Source organism: Phaethon aethereus (assembly GCF_964289735.1).
Source record: "Phaethon aethereus genome assembly, chromosome: 1".
Taxonomy (NCBI): Eukaryota; Metazoa; Chordata; class Aves; order Phaethontiformes; family Phaethontidae; genus Phaethon; species Phaethon aethereus.
Genome location: NC_138575.1, coordinates 16,893,051 through 16,905,052, shown reverse-complemented (window position 1 = coordinate 16,905,052; position 12,002 = coordinate 16,893,051). Strand labels below are relative to the sequence as shown.

The window sequence follows — 12,002 nt, the reverse complement described above, 5'->3', positions numbered from 1 at the left end:
TTCCAGAGTCAGAACACATTCACTTCATAACAGGACTGACTAGGTATATTTCGTCCTTTCTTTCAAGCATCCAGAATTTGCCACTGGTTGAGTAGATATAGAGTCAGAGCTATTAATAGTAATTCCTAAGTAATTACCCTAAAGGAATGTAAACAGTTTAAGTTCAGATTATCACGTTGCTCTGCTCATTATTTTAGACCTAAAATGCAGATACAATATACAACGGACCTTAGTCTTTCAGGCATTAGATTCAGTAAAAAAATAAAATTAAAAAAAGTTTTTTCCCCCCTTGAACATTAAAAAAAAGGCGAGACTGTATCTGCTCTTAAAGTTACAACAAAATTCCGATTTAAGTATAGATTTTACCGTATTTTAAAATCCTCAAAGAGATCTTACTATGGTTGAGCAGGAAGAGTGGCTGAAAGGGTCAGAACATTAAAATTGCATTTAGTTTGCTACCTACTCCTGCATCACCAATAACACAGGTTTCATCTACAACTGAGGACAGAATATTCTGCATCACCTTATCCTTCTATTTTTCCTATTTGCTCTTACCAGTTAGCAGAGATGGCATTAAAATATGCATACAAGATTTCTTAAGTTCCTATTCTACCTCCCTAGCTCTCCAGAATCACGCCGGTATATGCAACCATTAGACTGTGATTATACTGTCTAATATCCTCCTCCCAGAAAAGACCTTGTGCCTTAGAGTTTAGGCTGACAAAGATTGTAATCACTTTCAGATCTTTTCATTTCTGTTTTTGCACACCTCACTAACTTGTATTAGACATTATGCTCAAGTACATACTCTTAATCAAACAGGACAAATAGCATTGCATCCTGCCACCCGGCTACTCCAGGTTTCCACACTTGCAATGGTGAAGATAATCAGAATTGAATTCTATCTGAAACTTGCATATATTTTCTTTCCTAAATGATCCTGGAGAGGAGAGGTGGGATTCTATGTTCTGTTTCCTACTCAAGTGATGAATATTTCAATTTAGTAAACATTTAGCATATTGCTGAGAAAGAAATTTCTCTAAGACTGCAGCTCTTCTGAGTGCCGCCAATATACATGCAGATGTAAATATTCTGTAGATCCTGATACTTGCCTGAATCATTTATTCCCCCTATTACCTTTCTACTTCGCAAATGTGAGAACTATAATCCTGTGTATAATCTCAATCTATTGATCTGAAGACTTAGCAAGAGAAATACTAGTTTCTCCTTCAATTGCTGCTGAATTAAACAGCACTTTTCAATGCAGGCCCTTGCAGAAAGATTCCAAATCATCATTTCAGCAATAAAATCTTCTACCAATACTGCGTGCACGACAAAACAAGCAATGTCTACCTGCAGACAGAGGAGTACTTCATTCCTGGAAGCTGCTCCGGTGCTAGCCTTTCCGTGGTAAAAGGAAAGGTCTGTAAAACCGTTCCCCATGACGTACTGAAAATAGATTCTCAGTCTTTAAATGTGTGAATACGCACATACATTTTTTTGGCAGTAGTAAAGCAGTCACAGCAACTTTTACAAATGTACTTGTCACACTGCAAAAGCACCTTTGTAAGACAGTGACTAGCAAAACAAGTGTAATGAACTTATTTATGTCTGTCTCACAAGTAGCAAAAGGAACCTGACATTTCTAGAAAAATCTAATGTTGCTACAAAGAAAAAGTATTCTAATCATTTTAACAGTCTCATCTGCTATGCAGCAGACAACAGGCAGCGCTGTGTGAATGTAAAGCGCCCCAGAATACTCCCGAGTCTGTGACAGCCACTGGCACGTCCCTCGTTGGACATAAACCAGGCTGTTGTCTGAGAATGCAGCTAATGAACTCCCATGGGTATTTTTTTACTCACTGGAATCTAGTTAGCGTCTAGGCTCGAATGCCAAGGTGGTTAGGCACATTCCTGCAGTGGAAAGTCTCCTGAAGCTGAGAACCAGGGTCTGACTGCCTGCCTGACCTGCTTCCTCACATTTTTCCTCACATGGGTGTTTTGAACCCACCTTTCCCCAGAACAGGTTTCCGAGATACAGTTAAACTCCTCAGCAAACTGACAGATATGAGCAACAGGCACACACAATGACGCGTAACAGCATTACCGAGCATCTGTAAACATGCCATTAATTCTACACAGAAGGAGGGAGCTCAGGAGAGCACTGGCCAGAGGAAAATTAAGAGCTTCTCAAATGCAGAGCTCTTCTTGTGCTCGCCTTTGCACTGAATGCCCTTAGAGAGGGGAATGCTTCTTGACGAAAGCAGGATTCTCCATGAAGCATTAAACTTCCGTGGCAGGGAGATGTTCCTCTAACAAAGTTAATAAAAATGGCTGAAGAAAGCAAACCACTCAGCTCCCCTCCCTTTATAGATTCCTGTTCCCAATTGTCCTCCTTGGGGGACTGTGGAGACCTGCCAGCTAATTTTGTGGACAGGATAGTTTCAAGCCTTGTCTCTGATCTGCAGATGATGTTATTATTTCTTCATAATTGTTTACTGTATAAAGTCAACATCTTTCTCTCCAGAGGGAGATTGCGCAGAGTCACTGATGAGAGCCTTTGAGCTCACAGCTGTGGGCCTGCTGTGGTCTTGACAACATACTCACATCAAGGTTAATGTCATGTCAAGGCACTATCAGTAGCTCCTTTCCTTGCATGGTTATTCTTTCAACTGTAAGAATATTAATGCAATTTAAAGTTACTTCTAGAGCATTTTTGTCTGGCCTTTAGGGTTACTGCAATTACATGGCCAGAAGTTTCAAGGTTTCCAAGAATACTGTGGCAGTAATTGCAATTGCGGGGAAAAACTAGATTTCGGCCTATGCTCTGAAAGCACAGAACTGAAAGCAATCACCTCCACATTCAGTCCTGGCTGAGAGACAGACTCTGTCCATGACCTCTGTCGTGCCACCTGAGTTTCATATTGGAACCTTCCCATTGCACACCCATCTGTAAAAGCAAGATAATGCTTTTTATCAACTTTGTGTGGATTTTATAATTCGGTGTTCATGAAGAGAACAGAACTGCAAGCCTCCCTGTGCTACTGCTAAATGCAAAGCTTCCCTAAATCTTGGAGAAAAGAGTCCCAACACAGAACCCTCAGACCACACTGAGAGAGAGCACACAGCTCTTCTTTTATTACAAAGTGAATAATTTAAGAATATTCTTGCTCACTGTCTTGAAACCAGCCCTTATATGTCCCTGGGCAGAGCTGGGGGCAGCAAGGTTTGCACGTCAGCAGTTGTTTTGTTAACTGGTTCAGTAATACCAAGGGCAGCAAAGCATCTGACTGTGCTGCTGCCCTGAGCAAGACGCTCCTCTCCATGTTATTCCAATATCAGTCAGGCTTATGTAACTGATTAAATAATAAAAAAATAAATCTCTGTTTTATGTCTTATAAGACCTTACAACTCTACCCGTTGCAAATGACCCATGCTGCTTCAGGGCCTGACTTGGACTTGGTTGGATTTATTCTTACACTGTCTCCCTCACCCAGGGTCACAGCTGGCCACTGAGTTCCCTATATTCAAAAGAACCAAAATGCTATATTCTTGAAAAACATTTGGATGCTCTAATTGTCTCCCTAAGTTTCTATGGCAACCACACCAACATAAACAGCCTTGCTGGCAGCCACAGGAGACTGAAATCTCTGCTCTCTTCCCTCCCCAGAACTTCTCAATGTAGAACATACTGTAACCAAAAAAATATGATTAACAATAAACATAGAGTTGGTGTCTAGTACACCAGGCTGGCACTGGGGAAACTTCTTGCAAATAAAAATACATTACAGTATTTTATGATAACAGTCAAAACATTGCCTGTTACATCAGTGCTATCGAAGCACCTTGGGACCAACTGTGAAGAACAGTGCAAAGCTATAAATATATAAACAGGAGAGTTTTCTGTGTCAGCTTGCATGGCTGCAGAGAGCTTTAAAAAAATATGAAAAAGTCTTCTCTGTTGGTGCCTCTAAGCACCTCTCACCTTGCCAGTAGACAACACATCAGGAATAGATAAGCCCCCAAGCGAACGTCCGGACAGTTGGGGCTAAGACAGCTGCAGAGCTATGTGTGTGCACATCGTTTGATGTGACCGTAGGCACCTCTCCATGGCTGCAGATCCCAGCTTTCCAGCAGGAAAATCATAAACAAAATGCGATCGCAGCAGCAGTGAAATGCTCTGCATGGCACCGTCAACCCAAGCCCAGCAGAAGCCATTTCTCTGAACCTCCTGCATCACGCAAGGTAGTCAGAGCTGCTGCTTTTGCTAACACTCAGGCAAATTAAGGTCCAACGAATCCCAAACAAATAGCTCAGGTCTTCCTTCTCTCCTGAGAAAAATTAATGGCAAAATAAATTGACCATGAGGCCAGTATAACTCTGGAGGTTTTAAGCCATTTAAAGCCATTCAGCCAATAGTGGCTGGCATGAAGCCATCAGAATACACAGGCATTACAAAGAGCCTGCATGTAATAACTATGGTTATCAGATGTCCATAGATCACAAAATCAGCTTTCAAATTGTTAAACCAGTTTCTGATCATAAAAAATGCCACATATTTTTAAAGTAACTGCCACTGTATGCCCAGCATGTGACAAAGTAACTTTGTGAAACAAAGAGATGCAATTTCAAGCATCAGCACAGACGTAATTTCTTCACCAGCACTGTTCATTTGTCTTAGGCACTGGTTCTCCCTACGCTGCCAGGAAGGTACAGATGATTCCTGCTGCTCTGAGACACAACTGGGGATGTACTACGCCGTTTTCACTGCAGCAGTTTTCTCACTTGGAGAGGAAATCCTACGGCCTTGTGGGGTTGATTTTGCTGTAAAGCAGACTCAGGATTTGAGGAAGCAGAGCTGTGGAGGAGGGACATGACTATGAACCCTTGGAAGCCAAAATCTATGGAGATTCTCTCTGGACCACTATGCAGAAATACATGTATCTGTGAGGAGGAGGAGGAGGTGAAATGCTTGCCTGTTCCACAGGGCTTGGAAGGCACAGAAGGTGCCACCTGGCATGCCACAGCTTGAAGACCAGCTTTTAGAAAACTGCCTTATTTACACTGACCAGCTGGAGGTGAGATTAGAAATGAATGAAAGAAACACTAGAAATGGGGATGACCATACAATCTCTGGAAAAAGAAATGTGGATATTTTAATTTTTTTCCATCTTAAGGCAGGACTTTCACTCTAGTGACTAACAATATAACAAATTTTCAATTGTTTCATTTTCTCTTGAAAGATTTTGACCAGGGTCCTTATGCTACGGAATTATTGTACAATATGGAAATACTGTATTTTGCAATATGGAAAGGAAATACTTCTTCTTTCCTCTCTAGTTTGCTCCAATAGGCTGTATAGCAAGAAGCACTATGTGAGAGTGAATCATGAATACAAAAGGATTTACTACCTGTTACGCAATAACATTGCCTAATAAATAAACTTTGATTTTATCTACCAACTATTGATAACAAGTTTATGTTTCCATTTATGTCTTCCTGTGTGCTAGTACGATTTTGCTACCTATAGATATGCTACTTAAAACTACAGCATATACGAAATGAACATTGACTTGGAATACAAAGAGAGATCTGTTACCTTAAAATATGAATATGAGAGTCCAAGTGCTGCACAGCACATCAGGATATTAGGTAATATGCAAGGTATGTTGTATGATGCACCATTGAAGATAGTCATAGAGCAAGCAAGAGCAATGAGATTTTGTAGTTTTCAGTTATTTATTAACAAACAGTAATAGCCCCCAAATTATCACAGTGCTTTTAAATTAGGATTACAAAGAATGCCTTTTTATGAAGAGATTCTTTGTAAAAAGAATCTTTGTAAAGTAAATTTATTTGTAAAATTCTTCGTAAAAAGAATCTCTTTTGTAAAGAACCCTCTTCTCATCTGGAATGCACTACTAGGCATAGCAGCCTAATAGCACTGAAATCAAAAGGAGGGCGATTTTAGAGTAATTTTGAACTAATGATTCTACAATTAGTAGATATTTTCATACCTTTCAACCTCTGTCAAATATGACTCACTGCCACTAAGGCACTTGGTTTTAACTTCTGAGAAATACATGAAAGTTTTTTTTTTTTAAAAAAAGCCCAAACTACCACACAAACCTTTGCCTATTTCCCAAGTATGTTTATGGCGTGTGGGTGGCATAGATGAATTATGGCGAGGAGGTTTTATCAGCAGTAATTACACGTTTTATCAGCAGCAATTATGTAATTCCCTTATGGCATTGAGCTATTATACTTTAATCCAAGCCCTAATAATTATTGAAGTATAGATAAAGCCTTTACAGGACGTTGTTCCATTCCTTAAGAACAGTCAATACTTCAGAAAACTTGAAGATTGCTGTGACTTCACAGGGAATCTTTGTGCTGCTTAAGAAAAAGAGGTGTGATGTATTTTGCAGTTGCATTGGGACTTATCTATGAATGCACAAATTTTTACAACCCAAGTGCAATGCATGGCATGACGCCACAGAAATCTGTGGCCGCAAACTGTGCTTTTGGTAATTTGAACTCTTCAGATTTTTATCATTTTAGGTTATTCAGCTGAGTAGCTCAGTTTCTTTAGTAGGCCAGTATTAAAAGTGTGGTTTAATTAAAGTATTTAAAAAGAAAATTAATTCAGAGGGCCCTAAGTGGCTATATACCTAGGGAACATGCCACCTCAAATTAATGAAGACATCAGGGAAAAGTAATTTTCCTAATTGCTAGTGTACTTTTGCCATACTTTTTAAGTGGCATACTACACTTAACTGGCTGCACCCATCAGGGTCAAGGCTTTTATTTAGAACGGTTGTTAGAATGTAGTTGCCCATTCCTGACAACACCAAGTTTTTTGTTTTTCTTCCAGAACATCCTAACAGTAACATTTTATGTAAAAGCAAAAGTGTTCTCAGTAGCATAAAATACACTGTTAGTAGAGCACAAGATCAGAAAATCTTGAAAAGTGACATACCTGCCCCAAGCTGCTTTCATTGTAGAATCCTTATCAACAGGAATGCATGAGGACTCAACAACACTTGATTTATTCAATTTGTAGCAAAGACCACAGTCTGGATCTAACATACATCCATTACAGTAACTGAAAGAGAAAGAAAGAAATACTTAAGCAATACTTTATTCCTTTGTATGTGTCAAAAACGACAGCATCTCCTAATCAATCTTGGGATGCACATAGTTAAGTTGTCAGTGTTGGAGACAAGGTAATAGAAACTGCCCCAAAACAATACAGACTGCTTTCACCACCTTCTGTACCACCAGTTGCAAATCTCCCAGTGACACCTGATCAGGCTGCAGGAGAATTCACTCATGGAAAGAATTTTAATTAAAAAAAAAACAGACAGGGGTTGAAGAGAAAGAATCATGCATCATACCTAATAATCAAACTAGCATTTGGACACAGACGGATGTGGGAGTGTCTGAGATCATGATACTATGCGCCTCCATGTGGTTTCCATGTTCCCATTATATTAGATGGACAGAGTCAATATGTCAATGGAACCAATTCACATACAGGCATCTAGTGCCCAAAAATATCCTGCCTGCCCTTCACCTGTGGCTGCAGAGTGTGCAATGCTCCTGCAGATCATTCCCGTGCATCACATCTCCACAACATCCTTCTCTCTACATTGGAGAGGGATGGATTTGATGGGTGGACCGTTGGGTGGATGAAGAATTGGTTGGGTGGTTGCAGCCAGAGGGTAATGGTGGTCAATGGCTCAATGGCCAGATGGAAATCGGTGATGAGTGGTGTCCCTCAGGGGTCCGTACTGGGACCAGTACTCTTTAATATCATCATCAATGACATAGCGGGATCAAGTGCACTCTCAGCAAGTTTGCAGATGACACCAAGCTGATGATGCAGTTGATAAGCCTGAGGGACAGGATGCCATCCAGAGGGACCTGGACGGCATCCAGAGGGATCTGGACAAGCTCAAGGAATGGGCCTGTGGGAACCTCACAAGGTTCAACAAGGCCAAATTCAGGGGCCTGCACCTGGGTTGGGGCAGCCCTCAGCATCAATACAGGCTGGGCGATGAAAGGATTAAGAGAAGCCCTGCCGAGAAGAACTTGGGGGTACTGATGGATGAAAAGCTGGACATGAGCCGGCAACATGCGCTCACAGCCCAGAAGGCCAACTGTATCTTGGGCTGCATCCAAAGCAGCATGGCCAGCAGGTCGAGGGAGGTGATTCTGCCCCTCTACTCTGCGCTGGTGATGAGACCCCACCTGGAGCTTTCAGCACGGGAAAGACATGGACCTGTTGGAGCGGGTCCAGGGGAGGGCTACCAAAATGATCAGAGGGATGGAACACCTCTCCTCTGAGGACAGGCTGAAAGAGTTGGGGTTGTTCAGCCTGGAGAAGAGAAGGCTCTGGGGAGACCTTATGGCAGCCTTCCAGTACTTAAAGGAGGCTTCTAAGAAAGATGGGGACAGACTTTCTAGCAGGGCCTGTTGTGATAGGACAAGGGGTAATGGTGTTAAACTAAAAAAGGGCAGATTTAGACTAGATATAAGGAAGAAATTTTTTACAGTGAAGGTGGTGAAACACTGGCACAGGTTGCCCAGAGAGGTGGTAGATGCCCCATGCCTGGAAACTTTCAAGGTCAGGTTGGACGGGGCTCTGAGCAACCTGATCTAGTTGAAGATGTCCCTGCTCATTGCAGGGGGGTTGGACTAGATGACCATCCTTCCAACCCAAACTATTCTATGATTCTATGATTCTATGATTACACTTGCCAGCTCCATATAGCTCTCTCTGATTTCCTTGGGAGGCTCAAAGAACATGAGATTCTTACATTTAGGCAAAGTTTCATCAATGCAATTTTGCAAGCTATTCAAGTGACTAGACAGTAGAACTGTTCTCCAGATTCCACTGGTTGCACTGACCACATCCCCACTGACTACTGGGAGCCTAGATGACAAGTGCACTACAGGTATTTCACTTAGGTGTCAGCCTAAAACCTGCCCCTGAGAATGAACTGAGTGGGATTTGGGCATGTGAGCTATGAAGGTATTCTAAAACCCTTCACGCAGTGCCAGTTATCTGAAAGCTTCTGGCACAAGCCTCCCCAGATCTTGCAAATGCTCAAGACCATTGCTACTGTGGTTAAACTACCCAGGTGTTTATCTTCCCTGGAAGCCATCTCCGATTCAGAGACAACTCCGATTCTCATCAGTTTCATAAATGATGAAATTTTCATAAATCACAACTGTCTTTAAGCATGTAATAATAATATTAAAAATAACTAAAAATTCTAGCATCTTCTAGTGAAAAGAATCCCATGATATCAAACAGGATGCTGATATATGATTTTCAAATTGTAGAACATCTTTCACTCATGTTATGTTGTATATCAAAGTACCTGTTAACAACATGAATTTCTAAAAAGACCCAGGGTGCTAGCATATCCAGCATGGCATCCTGGCATAGAAAGCGGCCATTTCCAAATACTACTTGCTATCAAGTGCAGCACCGGATTTTTAAGTCAACCATATGTAAATTATATTTAATGTGAACACCATGTGCAAAATTTAACACATTTAAGTGTTCTTTAGGCAACAATTCTCTTTGAAAAATTTCAGGATTCAAGGTTTCTCTAGATTTATTCTTTTTAGGTTTTACTTCAAGCAGAAATATAGTGAAGTACCCAACACCAGCCAGAACATCAGCAGGACACAGGAATGCAGAGAAATAACAATTAGACACAGCAATAAGTGTCATATTTCTAGTGTTGCCAGCAGAGGACAGGACAGGGACTGGACACCTCATCATGATTTCCCTCAGCGTCCTCACAAAAATCGATGCGGGAGATGAATGACAGAACTGAACCAGCTGTGCATTGTCCGTTCTGTCCTACTGGGCTTGCTCTACAGATAATTGCACATAACCTCAGATGGTGTTGGGTATCGGTAACGAGTCAATTGGGAAGCAGAAGGTATCTTCTTCATTCCTCCCTCCACATCCAGCAGTCCAGAAAAAAATTAAGAAATTTGATTATTGATTCTGGTGTCTGTCTACATGGCTGTTAGTTCAGCTGTTCCTCAGGCTTTATTGAGTATGCACAACTGTGTCTTCCAGTAGGCATTCAACATAATAAAGGCTGCTGGATTTCCTGTCATGACACATGTCAGAGGTTATATTTACTCATAACAATCTAAATAATTTAAAATTATTATTTTCCACAGCTTGGTTATTTTCCACAGCTTTTCTGAAACCCATCTTTCAGGTTGAAAAGTTAAATAACAAATATTTAAAACCTCTTTACCTTTGGGTTATTATTTTCTGCCATTAGCTATATAGTGAGTTCATGCAATCAGGCTTTGACTTTAGGTTTCAGAGACAAGACAATTTATGTCAGAGGAAAACCAGAAATTCAATATACAAGACTTAAAGCCCTTTCAGATCTAACTCCCAGCAGATTTAGGGTAGGCGGTTGCTGTTCAGACCATCTAGCATTCTTCTGTGCCCCGTTTTATCACTGATATAAAATAGTCATTGCTTTTTCCAAGATGAGTATCGATGCTTTTTTCCTCCAAAATTCCAACATATACACACTAGAACTTTCACAACACAGTAAAGACATCTGTATCGGTTAATAAAGATTAATGATCACTGCAGATGCAGCATAAAATAAGCAAGGAAGATATTTATTTTTTTAAAGCAGCAATTTAAAAACCCCCCAAAATAATGTGATGAGGCTGTTTACTCTAAATTTCCCTCTCAGAAAATGGAAATAAAATATATAGTAGTTTCAAGCTTATGCTCTTCTTCACTCTAGCCCCATTACTATTTGCTAAACAAAAATACTTAAACAACTTGAAATTGAGCACATATTCTTACATACATGCTTATAGTGATTTAAATAAATTAGGACACACAATATACCAGGAAAATAAATGCATAATATAATACTTATTGACATGTAACTATCTACTACAGAACTCTCTCCTGTCCTAAAACATACCTTCTTATCAGCCCTACCCAGTTATACCCAAATATATGTCAGAGTATAAATCTAAAAAAAATATCGATACTTCTTCAAATCTACACCACAGATCAGTTATGGCTTTGAAAGCTCTATACCAGAGGATATACCGGTATATAAATATATATTTATACACACACACACTCTCCAGGATGTCTATGTAGGAAAGGAAATCTGCATCCAATTATAAACGGGAAATGTATTTCCTGTAGTTTATCATGGAATATTTATATCCATGCTAAGGTCATGAGCTAGTGTCTTGGAAACAGGTTCTTCCACAGCCAGCCAGTTGAAAATTCCCAGGCAGGATGGTTCTCAGAGACTGACAACTCATCAAGATTGAAATACCTGAGATAGATGATTTGATTTTGGTGAAACCAGGCAGCATTCCAGAAGGGAGGTTTTACAACGTGCCTAGTTCCCTCCCTGCTTACCAGCTGGGCTCCTAGACAACACAACAAGGCAAGCTTCTAGACTTCAGATGCTTCAGCCTATGTAGCAGAATAACAATGACAAGGACTGTGAGGCTCCAGAAGTCCAAAGATGCCCAGCTTCTTTCCAGCTCAGTGGCATGAAGTCTACAAAACAAAAGTCTCAGTAGCTTGGCCTCTCATTTTATTGGGAACTGCCATGACATGAGATTTCGGGGTTCCTGCCTCATTGTCAGACCATGTTTGCTGACAAGCTGATGGACCATTAGGAGACTAGATATCCCCAAACCTGAAATTCCCAACTCTGTCAAGGCTTCCATGCTCTTATGTCATCTTCATCTGAATAAATGGGAAGATCTGACATCTAGAAAGCCTGACAGCACTAACTTCAAGGTCTCTTGCCAGGAACTTCTTGCCAGCCTGAGCACCACCAGCTTTCAGGATGCTCTGCTCTGGAGCAGCCTGCCTGATTAACTGTTCCTGAGGTTACAGGTTGATCCCAAAGGTCACAATAACTTCCTCTTTCACAGATAATTTAAAGTATATAGATGAATTATTA

At 40.7% G+C, this 12,002-nt stretch overlaps 1 protein-coding gene across 1 annotated transcript in view; it reads right to left on the bottom strand.

Moving 5' to 3' along the window:
• The window catches only part of SLC2A13 (solute carrier family 2 member 13), a gene marked incomplete at both ends in the record, with an annotated part of 152,533 nt that overhangs the window by 15,605 nt on the left and 124,926 nt on the right, over positions 1-12,002 (bottom strand). Inside the window, one exon of the mRNA XM_082011851.1 lies at positions 6,980-7,105. Coding sequence (XP_081867977.1) covers positions 6,980-7,105 — 126 coding nt within the window. The remainder of the gene's footprint in view (positions 1-6,979; positions 7,106-12,002) is intronic.